Source organism: Myotis myotis, unplaced genomic scaffold (genome assembly GCF_014108235.1).
Source record: "Myotis myotis isolate mMyoMyo1 unplaced genomic scaffold, mMyoMyo1.p scaffold_m19_p_2, whole genome shotgun sequence".
In the NCBI taxonomy this organism is placed as follows: domain Eukaryota; kingdom Metazoa; phylum Chordata; class Mammalia; order Chiroptera; family Vespertilionidae; genus Myotis; species Myotis myotis.
In genome coordinates, this window is record NW_023416324.1 from 52,938,375 (window position 1) to 52,959,938 (window position 21,564).

At 39.6% G+C, this 21,564-nt stretch overlaps 1 protein-coding gene across 1 annotated transcript in view; it reads right to left on the reverse strand.

Annotated features, from left to right (window-relative positions):
• Nucleotides 1-21,564, reverse strand: part of LRRIQ3 (leucine rich repeats and IQ motif containing 3) — a 96,479-nt gene that overhangs the window by 58,561 nt on the left and 16,354 nt on the right. The window contains exons 4-5 of the mRNA XM_036347141.1: nt 19,564-19,697; nt 9,675-9,831 (exon numbers count right to left, since the gene is read on the reverse strand). Coding sequence (XP_036203034.1) covers nt 9,675-9,831; nt 19,564-19,697 — 291 coding nt within the window. The remainder of the gene's footprint in view (nt 1-9,674; nt 9,832-19,563; nt 19,698-21,564) is intronic.

Sequence of the window (21,564 nt, forward strand, 5' to 3'; positions counted from 1 at the left end):
TTGGATTTAGAAAATTAGGGCCACCTGGCACTGCCGTGCAAGCTGTGCTCTGCACAACTCCAAGGAATGACTTCCACATAGACCGCGATGTAAACGCATTGGTGCCCTGTGCAATGCAGGGGCCCTGAGTAAGGAGAATCTTTCTCTTTCCTCTGCTACTCACATAGACAATGTGATAAATCATCTCATTTTTCTATAGTCAAAGGAAAACTAAACTTCACCAAAGAAGATACACATATAAAAATATGTCATGGGGGAATTGCAAATTAAAGCATCAATAAGATACTATTACACACCTCTTAGACTCACCAAAATCCACAACACTGACAATACCAAGTGCCAGTGAAGATATGGAGGAATAGAAACTTCCATCCATTACTGGGGGGAATGCAAAATGGTACAGCAACTTTAGAAGACATTTTTGTATTTAAACAAACAAGCAAACATGCTCTTACCGTATGATCCAGCAATCATGTTCCCTTGTCTATACGCCCCCACCCCAAATAAAAAATGTTATGTCCACACAAAACCCTTCACAAGGATATTTACAGCAACTTTGTTCATAATTGCCAAAACTTGGAAGTAAGCAAGATATCCTACAATAGGTAGATGAATAAATAAACTGTAGTACTGAGAGGAGTTAGAAACAGGGTTAGGCAGACTGGGTAAGCGGGGGAAGAAGAAGAAAGTACAGACATAAGTGCAGGGCTGAGCAGGGTCGAGCTCCAAACTGCAAGGATGTTTACCTTGCAGGAGCAGACTGTTATAGGATTTCGGGGCAGGAGGAATAGGGAAACTAAGACAGAAAAGTTAAAACAAGGCCAAACAGTGCGGGCAATTTACAGCCCGCTTGTAACTAACAAACCTATTATCTTCCTCAGCCAAGGCCACAGAGCAAATGGTTAAAAAACCTCCCTCATGAGCGCATGCAGGAAGGCAGGTGGAAAGGGGAAAGGGGAAAAAAGGTCGTTTTACTCCTTAAGCAGAGAATCCAGCAGTCTCAAGGATTGGCAAGATAAAGTTGCCAGGTACTTTTCATGAATTCTGAAAAGCCACAACAAAGTGAAAAAGGAACCTGGAGAATTAATCCCATACCAAAATAGTCAGAGGAATTTTGAAGTCTATGGACAGGAGGGTGATGCCTCTGACCCCCACCCAACTTGATCTTCAGATTACCTGAGAACCCGTCTGCGCTTCACGAGCCAGATATATAAGTTTGCTTGCTTTGCTTTTGCAATAAAGGTGCATGTTTAATTGCTTTAATAAATTGGCTTTTCCCAAGGCAGTCAGGGTCTCATATAAATTTATTTATATGAGAAGACAAGGATAGAGGTTGGGGACAGCCCTCTTTCACTGACTCAGGGGACTGTCCCATCTGGTAACACCTCTCTGGTGTCAGTGAGAGGTGCCTGTAACAGTAGCAATGAAATACAATTTAGTGCTAAAAACTAATGAGCTACTAAGCCATACAAGGGCATGGAGGAAACTTAAGTACATATTACTAAGTGAAAGATGTCAATCTGAAAAGGCTACAAACTATATGAGTCCAACTATATGACATTCTGGAAAAGGAAAATCTATAAAAAACAGTAAAAGAATTATTGGTTGCTAAGAGTTAGGGGGTGGGAGGAATGACTATGAAGAGCACAGAGGATTTTTAAGGCAATAACTCTATTCTGTATGATACTCTCTAATGGGAGATACATGTCATTATATATTTGTCACACTCATAGACTATACAAGTCAAGAGTAAACCCTAATGTAAACTATGGACTTTTGGAGATAATGATGGGTTAATATACGTTCATAGATTCTAGCAAATGCATCACTGCAGGAAAGGTTGTGCATGTGTAGGACAGGGAATGCATGGGAACTCTGTCTTTCCACTAATTTTGCTATGAACCTGAAAGTACTCTAAAAAAATATTTATCTATAATAATAAAAGGGTTATATGCTAATTAGACTGGACGACCTTCCAGACGAAGCTGCGGCAGCGGGGGCCGAACCCCTTGCAAGAATTTTGTACATTGGGCTTCTAAAAAAGAGAACTGATTATGTGAACTATGATACAAAATAGAGGTTCCTGAAAGCAATATTTCCATATTTATGTTATAAATAATGCAGGTATAATCTTTTTATCCACAATGAAATATCTTTGTTTTATTATGTAAATAAAACATGATTTCTGATTAGAAAAAAAGAAAAACTATCAGAAAAAAAAGAATAATTACCTAACATTCTGACACTTAAATAGCACTATGAAAATCTTGATAACAATGCTCTCATGTATCTTCCATGCATAAGTATTATAATTTAAAAGTTAGTCATATTTTTGAACCTTTATAAAAAAATTATAATATAGTAAAAGACCAAAAGTTCATCAGGTTTAAAAAATAAATCTATAAACCTTCAGGAAAATATATTTAGTAATAATTAATGGAAAGGGCTCACAGGAGAATTATATTTGAGAAAAAATTATTTTGTTTTATAAAAAAAACATGGCAAGATTTTAGTAATGAGAAAAATATTTGGAAGGAAAAAAATCAATAAAATATTCTAGAATTAAACCAAATCAACAGCTCTAAAGCAAGTCTTACCTTAGTATAGGTAACTGCCATATTAGATTATATCTGGTGTTTCCAGGAACTATGCAATGCCATAAAGAAATGCAAGATGTAAACACTCAGTGTGTTAGAAGTGGTGCTAAGTAAGAGATCCCTTCCACAGAAATAGGATTGGATTGCTCTATTGATTCCTTTCCTCATTTTGCTGATGACTAGGGAGAACATATGCACTCTCTCCAGCAGTGTCAAGACAAAGGATGTGATGGTTCCTGACCAGCACTCTCTCTTACCTCTTTCATGCTCTCTTTTCCTTCCTAACAAAATATGACTAAACCAGCTTAAGGAAGCATCAGATAAGAGGGTGTGGGTGGGGGGAAAGGGAACGACTAAGCTGCCTCAGAGATAAATATATGGCAAATTGCTTCCCCCTCTGAATCTCTTTCATTTTGGCTCCAATGGGTGTGACTTTTTCTCATAAAATATCCCTTATAAAATTCATGGTTGCAATTTAGGAAATAATAAAAGAGAGACTATTCAAGCTAACAAAGAATAGATAAACAGAATAGCTCATAGTCTAGCCCAGACTACTAAAAAATTGCAATGAAATTTTACGCCAAAACCCCAGTTAGTAACTGCTTTGTTTGCTATTATTCCTTGTACATATCTTTTCCTTGGTATCCTTTGAGGAAAAGGGTTGACTATGCCAAAGCAGATTTCAAATAATCTTGGGTATCCCAGCAAAATCAATAATAATCTAGATTTAGTTTCTAGATTTTCCTGAAAGCCATTATTATAATATACAAGTCTCCCTAAAATATAGGATTATGGCAGTCATATTATCACCATAATTCTAATATTTAAAAAAATGTTTCTAGTGATTATTTCAGATCCTTAATGTCTCCCATTCTGACCAAGTTTTTCACAGATTCCTTCCTCTTGGCTCCTGACTTTTGGTTTTGTATCTCATTTAAAGTTTATTCTTGCACCATGAACTCTGGTGTTTCTGTGAACTTCTGGCTTTGAAGCACAGCATTTATTGAATGAGTGCAACTTGAAATCACTCCTCTGGCTCTTTCCATGAATACTAAGGGCCCAGTGCACGAATTCATGCACCTTGAAAGGAACTGTGGGCTGCGAGGCTGCAGTGGGCACAGGCAGGTCTCGGCCCTCCTCTGTGCCCCCACCCAGCCCCTCCTGCCGCTTCTCCTAGTCCCCTATCTGCTGGCAGCCCTGCTCCTGCCACCGCTGCTCCCAAACGCTGACAGTGCTGGACCTGCTCGCACCCACTGAAGGCGTGGAACAATTGGGGCTGACGCCATCAGTGGGTACGAGAGGCGGCTGCTGCCCCAATCACCCCTCAGGAGCAGGGGGTGATTGCCACAACTCGCACCCACTGAGGGTGCCGATTGAAACTGGCTCTGGGCACTGGCAGTGGGTGTGAGCGGCGGCTCCGGCACCAGCAGTGGGTGTGAGCAAGGCCATCACTGGCAGCAGGTCTGAGTGATGGCTGCTGGCCCCAATTCCCCCTCAGGAGCAGGGGGAGGTGAAGAAGCCCTGAGGGGCAATCAAGGCCAGTGCCAGGCACCAGCAATGGTTGCGAGTGGCGGCTCTGGTGCTGGCAGTGTGTGCAAGTGCCCAGTGGGAGCATGGCACACAAAAGCAAAGAATTTTCAGTATCCATCAAAGGCTCTTCCCATGACAGCGACTGGCGCCCCACCTTGGTTTGGCCCCTCCGCTCACCTGCTCCACCATCCCACTGTGGCCAATGCCCACCATGTTCCACGTGCACCCTCTGGTGGTCAGCACACATCATAGTGACCGGTTGTTCGGTTCTGCAGTTAGTCTATTTGCATATTAGGGATATATATCTACACTAATAAAAGAGAAACATGGTAATTGGCGTACGACCGCTACCCTTTTCATTGGCTAATCAGCGAGATATGCAAATTAACTGTCAGCCAAGATGGCGGCCGGCAGCCAGGCAGCTTGAAACTAACATGAGGCTTGCTTACTTCAGTGATGGAGGAAACCAACGTTCCCCGTCTGCAGCTGCAGGCCTATGAGCCTGCAGTTTCAAACATTTTAACAAATACCGCCGGACTTCAGCCAGCAGATTCGCAACATTGTATGCAAAGGCCAGAAACCTACTTTCAGGAGCGGAGGCCTAAGAGCTGTAGCCAAGCCTCAAACTAAAGCTGGCCCAGAATAAAAAAAAAAAAAAAGGAAAAAAGGAGCGGTTGGGAGTTCAGTCACCCCCAGCCTGAAAACAGCCCTCAGCCCCTCACCCAGACTGGCCAGGCACCCCAGTGGGGACCCCCACCCTGAAGGGTGTGTGACCAGCTGCAAACAGCCATCATCCCCTCACCCAGGCTGGCCAGGCACCCCAGTGGGGACCCCCACCCTGATCCAGGACACCCTTCAGGGCAAACGAGCTGGCCCCCACCCGTGCACCAGGCCTCTATCGTATATAGTAAAAGGGTAATACACCTCCCAGCACCGGGATCAGCGGAGCCGAGAGGCCTCCCAGCACCGGGATCAGCGTGACAGGGGGCAGTGCCCAAACGCCCTGATTGGCCCTGCTCTGTGTGTGACAGGGTGCGGCACCACCCCCCCCCTGGGCCCTGCTCTATGTGTGACAGGGTAGAGCCATAACCTCCCCATCGGCCCTGCCCTGAGTGTGAGAGTGGCAGTGCCCCAACCCCCTGATTGGCCCTGCTCTGTGCGTGACAGGGGGTCATGCCGCAACCTCCCCATCGACCCTGCCTTGAGTGTGACAGGGGGTGGTGCCCCAACCTCCCAATCGGCCCTGCTCTGAGCCCGACCAGGGGCTGCACCTAGGGATTGGGCCTGCCCTCTGCCACCCGGGAGCAGGCCTAAGCCAGCAGGGCGTTATCTCCCGAGGTGTCCCAGACTGCTAGAGGGCACAGGCCGGGCTGAGGGACCCCCCCTTCCCCCCGAGTGCACAAATTTTTGTGCACCGGGCCTCTAGTATAGATAGATAGATAGATAGATAGATAGATAGATAGATAGACAGATAGATATATGAAGTTGTAAACCCTTTAGATACAACCCTTCATCCCAAAATAGAAGCAGATTCAGCCATTGATCACTTTTACTAAATACTAAAACTTGAATTCAGTTCTTGACTAATCCTTTTTCATTACTTTGATAAGGCCATCTTTTTGTAAAATGAACTCCTAATGTTAAATGGCAATACTTTCTCACCTCCTCCCTTTTACCTACTCCCTAACTCAATGTTCTTGGATCCTAGGTTCTCTTAAGCACTGTAGGGTATCAATTGTCTCACTATAGTTTTTAATAAACCAAGCTCCAAGTCACTAAAGACTAGATATATGAGCAGTGAAAACAGTGAAAGATTAACTAAGTGAGCTAAAGAGGAGAGTACAAATAAATCCAGCAGAAGATGGAACAAAAATTTTATACAAAATATTCAGAGATGAATCTTGTAATTAAAATTCATTTCAATTACTTTAAGAAATTGAGCTGAAGATAACTTCTGTAATGTTCTATGAATGATAGCTACACACAATGAAAAAGCATAGAACAATGTATATATTTACAAAATATAAATAAATAGTTGTTAATAAAAATGACATTAATAATGATGTGGTTAGCATCAATAACACCAATGAACTTTAGAAATTTCTCAAAGCAATTAATATTCATAACATTCAAAACACTTCTAAATCCCAGTATATGATATATTCTATATAACTACATAGATATTATATACAATAACCTTTGTAATATGAGTATTTTCCTCCTATTGATGCCCATAATAGTCACTTGCCATAACATAACCTAGATCTATGTATATAGATATATAAATTATGGATATGTGTATGTGGATATATATATATCTGTATATGAGTATTTCTAAATATATATATATGTGTGTGTATATATACATATATATACACATATATACACACTAATATATCTATACTAGAGGCCCGGTGCACAAAAATTTGTGCACTCAGGGGGGAAGAGGGGGTCCTTCAGCCTGGCCTGTGCCCTCTCGCAGTCTGGGACCCCTCGGGAGATAACGCCCTCCTGGCTTAGGCCTGCTCCAGGGTGGCAGAGGGCAGGCCCAATCCCTAGGTGCAGCCCCTGGTCGGGCTCAGAGCAGGGCCAATTAGGGAGTTGGGGCACCGCCCCCTGTCATGCACAGAGCAGGGCGGATTGGGAGGTTGCAATGCCACCCTCAGTCACGCTCAGGGTAGGGCTGATTGGGGGGTTGGGGCACCGCCCCCTGTCACACTCAAGGCAGGGTCAATGGGGAGGTTGTGGCGCCACCCCCGTCACGCACAGAGCAGGGCCAATCCGGGGGTTGGGAGGCTGCCCCTGTCACGCACAGAGCAGGGCCCATCAGGGGGGTTGGGGCTCCGTACCCTGTCACGGACAGAGCAGGGTCAATCAGGGGGTTGAGGCGCTGCCCCCTGTCATGCACAGAGCAGGGCCCATCAGGGGGTTGAGAATCTCCCCCCTGTCACTCACAGAGTAGTGCCAATAGGGGATTTGGGGCACCGCCCCCTGTCACACACAGAGCAGGGCGGATCAGGGGGTTGGGGCGCCGCCACTGTCACACTCAGGGCAGGGCCGAAGGGGAGGTTATGGCTCTACCCCATCACACACAGAGCAGGGCCCGTGGGGGGGGGGGGGTTGGGGCGCCGCACCCTGTCACACACAGAGCTGCAGGGCGATCAGGGGGTTGGGGAGCTCCCCCCATCAGGCACAGAGCAGGGCTGATCAGGGGGTTGGGGCGCCTTCCCCTGTCACGAACAGAGCCGCAGGGCCTTCAGGAGGTTTGTGTGCTTCCCCCTGTCATGCTGATCCCGGTGCTGGGAGGCATATTACCCTTTTACTATATAGGATAGAGGCCTGGTGCATGGGTGGGGCTGGCTGGTTTGCCCTGAAGGGTGTCCTGGATCAGGGTGGGGGTCCCCACTGGGGTGTCTGGCCAGCCTGGGTGAGGGGATGATGGTTGTTTGCAGCTGGTCACACACCCTTCAGGGTGGCGGTCCCCACTGGTGTGCCTGGCCAGTCTGGCTGAGGGGCTGAGGGCTGTTTCAGGCCGACTAAAGCTCCCAACCGCTCCTTTTTTTCTTTTTTCTTTTTTTATTCTGGGCCAGCTTTAGCTCTGAGGCTCCAGCTCTGAGGCCTCCACTGCTGAAATCAGGTATCTGGTTTGTTTCGGTTCTATAATTGAAACTCTGTATCAACTCCAGCTCTGAGATCCCGTGCTTGCTGAAAACAGGTTTCTGGGGTTTTGCTTAGCTTCTATATTTATTACAATGTTTTTTAAACTGCAGGCTCAGAGGCCGGCAAGGCAGGTGGAGAACGTTGGTTTCCTCCGTCACTGAAGCAAGCAAACCTCATGTTAGTTTCAAGCTGCCTGGCTGCCGGCCGCCATTTTGGCTGGCAGTTAATTTGCATATCACCCTGATTAGCCAATGGGAAGGGTAACAGTAGTACGCCAATTACCATGTTTCTCTTTTATTAGATAGGATATAAAGAGGTAATATGCAAATTAGGCAAGGACACCATAATGGTCATGACCAGCTCAGAAGAGCTGTATGCTCTGATGGGCAGGAGGGGATTGCGTGCCGCCCCCAGCCCCAGCGGACACACACCAGGGGTGGGAGTGTGCTCCGAGTGGCCAGGGTGTGACTTGGAGCATGCCCCCGGTGGGTGGCGGTGGCAGTTGCAGCAAAGCAGCCCAGGTCTTAGGTTCTTGGCTGCGGCCAGAGCAAAGCAGCCCGGGTCCTGGGTGCTAGAGGAAAGCCAGTGCTGGCAGCCAGAGGAAGGAAGGCCTATTCTTGCATGAATCTTCATGCATTGGGCCTCTAGTATCTATCTATCTATCTATCTATCTATCTATCTATCTATCTATCTATCTATCCAAATTGGTTATCAGCATATCCAAATTGGTTACATTATTCAGTAAAAGACTCCTCTGTTTAAAGCATATAAAAAGCAAGTGTCATGCCTAAAATCGGTAAATTTATATTCTACATAGAGGCCCAAAAGACATTTCACATGAACTTCATAGTTTAATAAAGCATATTATTATCTGGAGTAAATTAATATAGTTGGCACTGAATGCTCATGAGGAAAAAGTTTTGAGTAGGATACTTTTGCCTTTTAAAACTATGTTTTCAATGAATAATTTGTGAGATTTAAGGGCTTGAGGATATCTCTGTGCTATATTTAGAACACATGTCCTCAATTACATTGCAATCAAACTAATGGCAGTCTGGACCTTTTTGTAGACCCTCCTAATAATGTTAGTATAATAGAAATATTTGTAGCTCAGGCTACTCAGGAAAAGTCCACATATAAAAATGTTTATCACAAACACAGTGCTTTACAAATAATAAAAAGTTCATTTTTGTTAATTATACTACAATATCGTCTTCATTTCTACCATTACCTAATGTCCAAATCAAAACAAAAAGCATAAACTCTGGTGTCAGAAGACCTGAAGATAAGTCCCAGCAATGTTACTTAACTGTGTAGCTTGGTAAATTAACTACTCTGACTTAGTTTTCCTGTTTATAAAGATGAGATAAGAATACCTAACTTACAGTGTTGTGGAAAATAAATTACATATTACATGCAAAATATCTAGCGCAGTGCCTGGTACACAGCAGGCACTCAATAAATATGTTTATTTTTATTTCCACTGTGTCCTCAAAGCAGTACATAATTTAGCATCAAATAGTGAATTAATATTATGCCATATGTGGAATTACCAGCCTTTAATAAACTAAATATTAATGTTTTAAAATACTAAGAAGAAATTTTATACTACTATTGATATCTACTTATAATTCACAAGAGAAAAAAAAATATATATATATATATATACACAAAGCATAAATTATAAAATGGTTGTGATAAGAGTAATTAACATATCACAAAATTATATTTGTACTACATTATTATATGACTTTTTTCACATCAAGAAAATCACAGGTAGAATATTAACATTATGATACAATATATTTTTCCTTAAAATGTTACAAAAATTATAATTATAGTATCTTAAATAAAAATATTTCAAAAAAAGCAATTAATTCGACTTACATGTTTCTTTCGTGCAAGCTTTCCTGTTATATTTGTTTCAGGCTTAATACTGAGATCCTTAAAAATCATATCTTCATATCTTTTGTGTTTGTAAGCCCATTTTGTTTTACATTCACTAATAAATTTTTCTTGAGGTTTTTTATATGAAAAATAGTGGCTGAATAATAAAGGGGGAAAGTAGTCATTTAGTATTTTGACCAAAAAAAAAAAGAGAGACGGAAAACACATCTTAGAAAACATGGTGGTAAATTTAATGTAATATTTATTTTAATAATACATTATACTACTTAGGCACTAAAATTTGTCCATCAATATTCATCATGTGATAAATGTGTGATGAGAAATCTGTGGTGATTTGAATCCACAAACAATTCTATACTTATATCTGACTCTGCATTTTATAATATAACTAGAGGCCCAATGCATGAAATTCGTGCAAGAGCAGGCCCTCACAGCCATGGCTGCCTTGCAGCCTCACCCCCCACCCACTGATCATTCTGAAAGGTCCTTCAGAAGGTCGTTCCACTGTCCAGTCTAATTAGCATATTAGCTCTATTATATAGTATGACAGAGAGAACATGACTAAATTATCTAGAAAAATATAAGGTAACCTATCTTTATTTTTCCTTTCCAGTGAAGAAGTTATTTTTATTTCCATCTAGGGAAATTACTGTAGAGTAGTTGTGTTCAACAGAATATAATGTAAGCCACAAAATAATTTTAAATTTTCTATAAGTCTCACTTAAAAAAGGTTGAAAGAAATAAGTGAAGCTCATTTAATATTATGTTTTATGTAACCCAATATATATGAAATATTACCTGATAAATGGATTAACTAATATCACACTTAGTAGTGAAATTTTTGAATGTTATAAAACTTTCAACCTTTCGCAAAAGTTTTTCTCTGATCCCAGAAGAGCTCTTCTTAGCTGTCTTTTCTCCTGGTTCTCTTTGGTCAACTTCAAGATGGTTTACAGATCTCTTAACTATGTATAATATAATTATGCTTGCTCTCGACTTGCTAAGAACACTGGTGATCAGAGCTCTACTATTTTCTACCTGTTGCAGCTGGGTGAGAGCTTCCGCCCTACAAGTGAGGGCTGAGAAGAGGAGGAAAGCCCAAGACCTCTTAGCTACTCTTGCCTAGATTAGATTTTCTAAGATATTTTTCAAGTTACTTTTTTAAAGGGTCAGGCTATGGAGACATTTCTCAAAATATTGTTGAAAACCATAGAGAAATCAGCTGGCAATTAGTGGAGGCTAATAACAGTTGTGATATCAAAGGTTTCAAACAGCTTAACAGAGAAATCAGAGAAAGAGATAGTCAAAGAGAGCCCTGCTACAACCACTATCACCACAAGGGCGACTGCGCCCAGCCAAGGGTGTGTACGCTAAGGAGCAGTATCACAGGCTGCTTAATGAGGGGGAAATAGACTTCACTAAAATAGTCCACCTAGTCATTAAATAAATCAACAAGCAAAAACGAGTCCTGGGTGAAGAGATCAGTATCCAGAGTTGTTGCAATATACTATCTAAAATGTCCAGTTTTCAACAAAAAAAACTATGACAGGCAAAGAAAGACAAAAGTGTAAACTAGACAGATAAAAAGAGCAGGCCTTTGAAACTGCTTTGGAAAGGGAACAGATGACAGACAAAACAGATAAAGGCTTCAAAGCAGCTATTAAAAATATGCTTAAAGGAAATAAACCTTAAGTAAAGAGAGGTATAACAATGATGTCTTCTCAAATACAGATTATCAATAAAGACACAGAAATTACTAAGAAAGAACCAAATGAAAATTCTGTGATTAAAAAGTATAATAACTGAAAATGTTTGCTCAAATAGTTCAACAGCAGATTTTAATTGGTAGAAAAAAATCAGAAATCTTGAAAACATTGATAAAAATTATGCTGACAGAGAGAAAAAATATTGAAGACAAGTGACTAGACCCACAAAGAAATTTGCAGTATCATTAGGTCCACCAACATAGGAATAATAAAAGAAGAGAGAAGAAAATAAAAATATATATTAGAACTAATGTCTAAAACTGTCTGGAATCTAAAGAAAACATTAATCTATAAATCTAAGGGCTCAACAAATTATAAAATGAATGAGTGCAAAGATCCACATTCAGACACCTCATAGTAAAACTATTAAAATCCAAAAACAAAGACAGGAAATTTTGAAAAGAGCAAAAGAAAAATGACTAATTCTTAGTTATTCTACTAAATGCGATAATCATATCCAATTATTAAAGCTTCAGTTCCAGCATGATCTCCTAGAAGTATTCTCTGACATTTCATAAGCAAAGTTAATTACATCTACATCCAGTCTACTCCAAGAAAAGGATTCATTATAATGAGACTTTCTGATTTTATTTAATAAACTGTCTTCTGAAGTAGGTAGTCAAAACGCATAGGTCACAGATACAAAGGTTGCTGTTAGAGTAGCTTACATTTAAGTGCCATGTGTTGCATATGATTTGTTTTGAACTATATATTTCTAAAGGAGAGTTGTTTCTGGAATGGCAACAAAGTCTTAAGAGAGTCAGAACTGTCCTCAGCTGAAAGAGAAGGCAGACAGGACTGATCCTGCTATGATAGCTTGAATCATCAGGGCAAGGTACCCAGGCAACAAGACTATTATTGCATTTCCTGAATTCTGTTTATGGATGTGCTGCTCTGCCCCAAGTGCAGGAAGAACCACACAAGGCTAGAATGAGTCTATTCACCTCTGTAATCCATCAGTTTGCTAATGAATCTAATGCGGACAAGAAGATGGTAATAAAGCTTGTTTGTGTATCCATGTAGAAGCTCACTCATTTAGAAAGAAAACAATCATAAAAATATTCTGCTTCTCGTATCACTTCAAAAATGGAAAACTAGTTTCTAAAAAAAGTAAGATCTAAGCCTATTTTTTATTCTGAGTTTCAAAAAAATCAAAACATTTTGTAAAGTGTTAGTAAAATTAAAATTATTCTGTGTAAACTTAAAAAAAAATGATTCAGTCTAATTCTGAAAACTTAAGTAGAGGCATTATTAAACTCAGAAAGATATAAGACCAGATAATTTATTTATGTTAAACTAGGGGCACAGTGCATGAAATTCATGCACTGGGGGGGGGGGGTCCCTCAGCCCAGCCTGCTCCCTCTCACATACTGGGATCCCTCAGGGGATGTCCTACTGATGGCTTAAGCCTGTTCCCTGCTCCCCTTGGAGAGCAGGCCTAAGCTGCAGTCTGGCCTCCCTTTGTGGGAGGTGACTGCGCTGATCAGGGAAGGCACCAGCCCCATCACCCTGCTGCTGCAGCCACTGCCAGTCACCGCAGCCACCAAAGTGTTTTCAGCAACACGGACTCCAGTCCCTTCACCATGAAAAAATGACAACTTTCTTTAGGCATTTCAAGATGTGTCTTTCATAGGATATGACATTTCTTTCTTTCTTTTTTATCCTCACCTGAGGATATGTTTCCATTGATTTTTAGAGATTGTGGAAGAGAAAGGGAAAGACAGAGAGAAACGTCCAAGTGAGAGGTACACTTTGATTGGTTGCCTCCTGAATGAGCCCTGACCTGGGCCCAGGCCAGGGAGGAGCCTTCAACCTAGGTACATGCCCTTGGTCAGAATTGAACCCAGACCCTGCAGTGGGCAGGCCAAGGCTCTATCCACTGAGCCAAACTGGCTAATGTAGGATATGACATTCCTTAGTCCTCCAGCAGAGGACCTTCCTTTTTTTCTCCAGGAGTGTGGTGAAAAACCCTAGATCACCTTTTTGGATTCTTATTACCCAAGTTACTAAGAATATTACCAGTGGCATACAGGGAGCTTAACCAATGAGTGGTTAGAAAAGGTGTGTCCTCTGTAGTTCACACTGATCGCCAGCTTGGCCCCTGCCCAGGCCTAACACCTCTGGCTGAGGCGTTAGTCCTGGGCAGGGGACCCCCTGCTCCCTGTGATTGCTGGCTCCGCCCCTGCCCAAGCCTAATGCCTCTGGCCAAGGTGTTAGGTCTGGGAAGGGGCCCCCTTGGCTCTGATTGCAGGCTCTGCCCTGCCCAGGAGCCCCCTGGCTCAGGCCCTTCCTAGGCTGCTCAAGGCCCACACGAGGCGTACCTCGGAGTGACCTGGGAGCCGATGATATTCCCGGGACCCAGGCCACTGGGTGCCTATGTATGCAAATTAAACGCTATCTTTGTTGGTTTAATTTGCATACTCATCAGATTGGCTGGTGAGCGTAGCAGAGGGATGGTCAATTTGCATGTTTGTCTATTATTAGGTAAGATTATTAAGTTGCTTACACAATCATAAAATATTTTCAGTCATTTAATAGTACTTTAACAAAATATTTTTGTTTAGTAAATAGTAGAGGAAAGCACATCTGTGTTCCAAGACAGTATTAAACTATGTTAATGTTAAAGCTGCAAATTTTAGATAACCCTGGATTGAATCTGTACCTTGTCTTTACAGATTATGATTAACGATCCAAACCATATGCAAAGATAGATTTTATTTTAAATCATTTATATCTGGCAAATTCACCTTACTCAAATATTTTCGCAGGAATGTTGATCTAAATTTATCATTTAAAATAGGATTTACTTTGAAAAAAATGTGTGCTACTTCTATTTTGATATGCCTATTTTATAAGGTAGGAATTAATCTTTATTATATATAAATAATGTAGTCACTGTTGAACAAAATCAGCATTCAAAATTACATAATTTACTATAAAAAATAATAGACTATTATAATTCCTTTTCATAATTCCAAAATAAGGACTCAAAACATACACTGCATGTAACAGTCAATTACCATCCAAATAATAGATGTGCTACTGAAAAGTTGCCTCTAATGCTTTTATATTATGAAATCATGTAAAGTACATTATAAAATTCTTATAAAGAAAGTCTTTAATGTGAATAATTTGAAATGAGGCTAATAATTTCCTGCATCATATACATTTTGACATTACTATGTTGAGTATTATTTGATAATTCACACCCATTTAAAAACTAGCAGAGGATTAATAGTATATATAAAAAATGCATTCATAGATATTAATGTTCAAAGATTTTGTCTTAGAATCAGCTATGACCTATTTATTCTTTACCCTGTTTGGGGACTTCAAGTTAGTAAATCTGTTTATTATTTATTTATTTATTCATTTATGTATTTAATCTTTATTCTTGAAAGTAATATAGATGTACCTTTTTTTCCCTCCATTTACCTCTTGTAGCCTCCCCACCCTGCCCCAGGCCTTCACCATACTATTGTCTGTGTACTTAGGTTATGCATATGCATATAAGTTCTTTGGTTAATCACTCCCCCCTCACACACCCACCACCATCTTCCTCAGTCTGTTCCATGTTTCTATGTCTCTGGAACTATTTTGTTCATCAGTTTATATTTTTATTTAGATTCCACATATGAGTAAGATCATGTGATACTTGTCTTTCTCTGACTGACTTATTTTGCTTAGCATAATAATCTCCAGGTCATAAATCTTGTTTGTTTTCTTTTCCCCCTAGTAAGTTGCCCTTAAGTTTGATAAACCAACTGGTAGCTCAGTTACAACCTATCGTCTAATTCCCTAGATTATAATCAACATCTTTTTCTTTCACAGGGAGTCTTATTTGCAAACATTTGTCATGATTCCAGGATATCCACATATCAAAGAATTATGGGGCAATTAATAATATAGATTTCTAAGTTAGTTATTATATCATAAGTTACCTACAATGAGTTTCTGTAGTTTTATTTATAACTAGAGGCCTGTTGCACGAAGAGATTCGTGCAATAGGCCTTCCCTTCTCCTGGCAGCCGGCACCGGTTTTCCTCCAGCACCCGAGACCCAGGCCTTCACTCTGGCCTGAGCTGCCTTCTGCCCTCTGTCTTCACAGCCCCGGCCGGAGCCACCCTCCATCTTCCCAGCCCCGGTCAGAGCCGCCTTCCGCCCTCTGTCTTCGCAGCCCCGGCCGGAGCCACCTTTCATCTTCCATCTTCACTGCTCTGGCTCACCTTCAGTCTTCGCTCGGCCACTTGGAGCCTACGTATGCAAATTAACTGCTATCTTTGTTGGCGGTTAATTTGCATATCGTGCTGATTAGCCAATGGGAGGCATAGCGAAGGTACAGTCAATTACCCTGTTTGTCTATTATTAGATAGGATTATGCAATTTTATCCTTCATATAAATTTTATAGTGCAGGAAAATTAAATTGACATTTTCCTATCAACCTAAAAATTAGGGAAAAAAAGTTTTTCTTGCTTTTTTGAGCACAGCTCCAAGCAATGTTTAAATTCAACTCAAAAACTAGTAGCATACATAACAAAACCAGCAATGAAATTATCCATCAGATCAAAATTCAATTAAAATAGAAATTTTCTCCTTGTGTTGTGAATAGCCTTCTATATCAGGATCAAAAACTTTTTCCATAAAGAGCCAGAGAATAAATAATTTAGGTTTTTGCAGTCAGTATATATTTGGTTGTGTTGTATACTCTTCTATGTATTTACAATTCTTTAAAAATATAAAAAAGCATTCTTCTTGTGCAACAAGCCACGTCGAATTGTGCCCACAGGCTGAATTTTGTAAACCCTTGATCTATATCATATACTGAAACATACATACATGAACACACACACACACACACACATATACAAACATTTTTTCTCCCATTCTACCTTATAGACATTTGGAGAAGAATAGAAAACAGGTGCATATATACATATTTGGATATTGATATATACATTTACAAACTTAATTGTGAATTAAATTTAAAATAAGAAATTTGTAACTTGCAAAAGTATTCTAGAGATCCTAGAAAACATATTAGTCTTGCCTATTATAATACTAAAGGCACGGTGCATGGATTTGTGCACTGGTGTGGTCCCTCGGCATAGCCTGCAGGGATCTGATCAAAACTGGCAGTCCAATGCCGACTACTGCTCCTGCCTGCTGCTCCTGCTCATCCTGGCCCCACTGTGACTGTCACTGCTGCTGCTCGGTAGGCTCGCTGCCCCTCCCTGTGGTGTCCAGGCTGCTGTGGCCAGCCATGATTTCTGCATCTGATGCCCATCGGTCAGCTGAGTGGTGCTCCAGCTGTGAGAGTGCACTGACCACCAGGGGGAAGCTCCTGCATTGAGTGTCTGCCCCCTAGTGGTCAGTGTGCTTCATAGCAACTGGTCATTTGGTCACTTAGGCTTTTATATATATAGATGGCTATGCAAACCAAAATGAGTTTAATGTACATTTAGTGAAGCTGCATAGTACCTGAAGATCCAGCCATTCTGGCTACCTGTATTGATACATTGTTATCTCCAATGTATGGCTGACTTAAGGGAACAGATACTTCCTTTTCCACGTTCCTAAGAGCTAAGACATTGTCATATAACTTAGCATCAGCTCATTTAATGCTTTCTCCCTGAATTTATACTTGTTTTAGGAATGACCCAAAAGCCCAAAGACAACTGCAGCAGAATGACAAGGTGTCATATAGTTAGTAAATGGAAGTTCCCTGAGCAAACTCTTTCTCTGGTGGAGTTTTGGCTCTGCATTGCCTCTCATTGCTACTTATTTCTCAAGTTCAATTATTGTGGCTTACTGAATATTCTGTGAGCTTCCAGGATAAATCTCCAACAAATTACATTATTCCCTCAGTCATTTAGAGTTAGCTTCTAATGTTTGCAGATAAAAACTCTAGATGCAACATAACCTATGATTTTCCAAATTTTTATGCAGGAAGGATAAGAAAAGTACTTGCTTTAATTATTTTATGAAAGGAATTTTAACTAATGAGCTATTCATAAACACACAACCAGAAAACTACAGCAAGCATATTATAATCCCTCTATCTGACATTGATGCTACCTACTAGGTCTACTATATAAGTATAAAGAGTTTGGGGAGATATTCTACTACTAAAATAAATGCCTTAGTTTTCTTCATATTATATTTGTATTAAATATATAAATGTAGTACTTTCTCTTCTTTTCATCTACCTTTTTTTTTTTTTACTAATCCTCAATTTGTCTCTTATAGTATCTATGAAATAATTATATTTATCTCACATAATTGCTGTGAGGATTGAGTGAGCTAATTACATTTAAAACTTTAAACATGAAAAAGTATATTGCAGTAAAAATAATTTAGGAACAATAAAGTCACGTTATTTTTGTAAAGTAATATACAAAGCTTCTGTACCATTATATAACGTGTTAATTATACTAGAGGCCCAGCGCACACAAAGTTGTGTGCGGGTAGGATACCTAGGCCTAGCCTGCGATCTGGGCCATCTTATGCCCACTCACCAGTCCCCAGCCCTGACCCACCACAACCACCCATCCCATTCACCATGTGGCGACTGATGGGAGCCTGTGGGCCGGGGGGAGGGACCAAGAGGTCTGCCTTCCACCTGCTCGCCAGTCCCCAGTCCCGCCCCGCCGCCACCCACCCCTGGTGGTCAGTGCAGTCATAGCGACCAGTCAGATGGTCAGACACTTAGCATATTAGCCTTTTATATATATAGATTACAGGCAACTTTCCCCACAAATCTTATTCAAATTCTATTCATGCATGCTAAATTTTGAGATACCATTTCCATGCACAAGGTTTTTAATCTCATGTTACATGCATATACAGGAAATCTTGATTTTAAGAGTGAAAAACTCAATTGTAGGAGCATAAGCTAAAGATAAGTCCCTTTAATTAGATCTTTATTTCATATAAAACTCACACTAAATTTAAAGATGAGACAGAAATAATATTTTAAATAAATATACACCTGTCACCAGCTGCCTGATCCTCTTCCACATCTTTTATTTCATATAATTTTACTTATTTCCATTGTGAGCCCAATTTCTCTCACACTTTGACCTTAGTTTGAAAAGTATATGGAACCTCTTCTTCAGAAGTTGCAGGCACCGTATTATAGTCAGTTGATCCTCATACTTTTCTCTCTCTAGCAGGGCTACTGCCGTCTATGATTTAGCCATGCAGGCTAATGCAGGAGACCATTCTCTCTGCCTACCACACAATGCTGAATATCATTTCAATGAAACTTCCTAATCTGGGTTTCTCAGAGGCTGTCATTGCCCAATTCTAGATCTATTTTAATCCTACCTATATTTCAGGGTCAAATTTCATTTCTATCTTCTGTATTCTATCATTTAGCATCTGAAAATAAGCTATATAAAAATATTCATTTACTTTTTCCTATATGTGATGTTTGGTATGACTAATATATATAGAAATTGATGACAGAGTACCCTATCTTGTTTCCCCAAGTTCAGTGTTCAGAGGTTCTGCCAAGAAAGGTGTTCCTCTATTTGCAAATGTCAGCTACTGGAAACAATGCAAGGAACAAAGAGAAAGAAAAGTACAATTAACCAAATGACAATGTAGATTGATATGGTAGCAGATGTTTCACCAAAATTATCTTCACATTCAAACAAAATATGAAATCCTAATATATGTTTCATGGTTTATATTTCTATTGTACCCCATTATATAGAACATGGTTTATATTTCTATTTCATCCCATTAAAGGGGAAATTCAGTATGTTTTAGATTGCTTTTTTTTAATTTAAGAGAAATACTGTCAGAATTACTCAATTAGTAATTAATAAAAACTTTATTAGTTATACACATATATGGTCAATTTTTTTTAAAAAGGAAAAGTATCAAATTTTTATTATGCCAAATATTATGAGCTATTACTGTATTTGCCTCTAATTGCTACTTATTGTGGTATGTTTCTTAAAACTAGTTCAAGTCATCTATAAAGTACTGTTTTAATAGGAATTCAAAAATGAATATTATTGGAGAGATGCCTTTTTATCATTGATTTTCTTAACATTTTAGTTTAATATTCAAATAGTAGAGAAAATAAACATACCTCAAAATTTTTCTAACTAGGAAACCACGTATCCATCTTTGAATAATCAAAATTGGTGAATTATGAGCCATGATTTCATTTATTTTTGAAATAACAAAGTTGATGTTATTAATTTCATCCTCATAGGTAGATCCCTGTATAAAGAAAATATGTTTAATAATTATATTTCATGAAATTATTTCCAAAAGACACTTTAAACTCGGTACTCTCTTAGTAGAAACTACTAACACATTCACAGGTATCTTAAAGGCATAGCAGTTGAATAATATACATTTTCACATATATTTTATTAGATCAGTAAATCAAGAATTAGTAGCACCAAATAACTTCAATTCTCTAGCAAAATGCAAGATCTATGATGATAACCTCCTCTATTCTCTAGATTCTTCTCTCAATCTAATAGCATAGATATCAACTTTGACCATAAGTATGTCAACCTCTGAAAAGTAGTTATATGAATAGGTATTCGGTGAAACTCTAAAAGTATTCTGTGGATCCCCATGAAGAAAACTGGTATGTTGGATCCATAAAATAATTTACAGTAGTTCAAAATTTTGTTGCAGCTTAACTACCATGTTGGACACTTTTATTGGAACAGAGCACATCCCCCTGGGGAAAGATATGTTCTCACTTTAAAGAAATTATCTCTAAGATCTCTCACCTGCAAATTGTTTAGATTTGGAAATACAGACTCCCTATATCTTATCATTTTACTGTAATAATTTAGCAATAAAGCCAACTTGGTTAGGTTATGAATGTAAGGATTCTGCTTTAAAAAAAACTAAAATTTGTGTTGTTTGTAAGGCACCTTCCCTGAAAATCACCAAACCCATCATGTTACAAACACACACCTTTTCTGCCTATACCTTCAATCAGCTATGTACTGCTAGAATAACAACACAAAATCTTGCAGATAAGTGCTACTTCACACCGCCCCATAATATGATTATAGGAGATCAAGACATGCCATCTAAAATATGCTCCTTTGGCATATTCATTATTTTGAGTGGGAGACACTTGAAAAACGGCAAAAACAGGGAGGGGATTTCTCTGAACTTCCATTATCTGCCTAAAGCAGTGATGGAGAACCTTTTGAGCTCGGCGTGTCAGCATTTTGAAAAACCCTAACTTAACTCTGGTGCCATGTCACATATAGAAATTTTTTGATATTTGCAACCATAGTAAAACAAAGACTTATATTTTTGATATTTATTTTATATATTTAAATGTCATCTAACAAAGAAAAATCAACCAAAAAAATGAGTTCACATGTCACCTCTGACACACATGTCATAGGTTCGCCATCACTGGCCTATATCAACCCTAATCACATCATCTTCGGCCTATAGTAATTGATCTTTCTGACACCATCTGTCCCTTAACCACTATTAATCTGCTAGTAAAATACTGGATTAGTTTCCTTTAAAAAACTTTGTCAATGCCATTAATTCATATAGTAACAAACATGACAAATTCACTCTAATTTTCCTACTCAAATAACTTCAATAGATCTTCACTGCATTCATTAAGAAATCTAAACTTCTTGGTATGTCATTCAAGGTTCTGTTCTATACTCTCCACCCAACTTCCCATTAATTCCTTAAATGAACCTCAGACATTTTGATTGTCCTTAAAAGGGTCATGTATGTTCCTAAATTTGATTACACCATATGACACAATGAGAATACCTAAATGATTATTCCTTTAGGGCCCAAGTTAAGAGAGAAATACTGGCTCATTTTTTATGTCCCTAATTTTTAAAACTATTATTACAAAACTAGAGGCCAGGTGCAGGAAATTCATGTACGAGTAGGGTCTCTAGGTCTTCCTTCCCCCGGCTGCTGGCTGCCGACTGGGACCTTCCTTCATTCTGCACTGCCCCTGGTGGTCAATGCACATCATAGCAAGTGGTTGAACTCCTGGTCAGTCAAACTCCCAAGGGGACAATTTGCATATTAACCTTTAATTATATAGGATAATTAGCATAGTTAAATTTTGTTA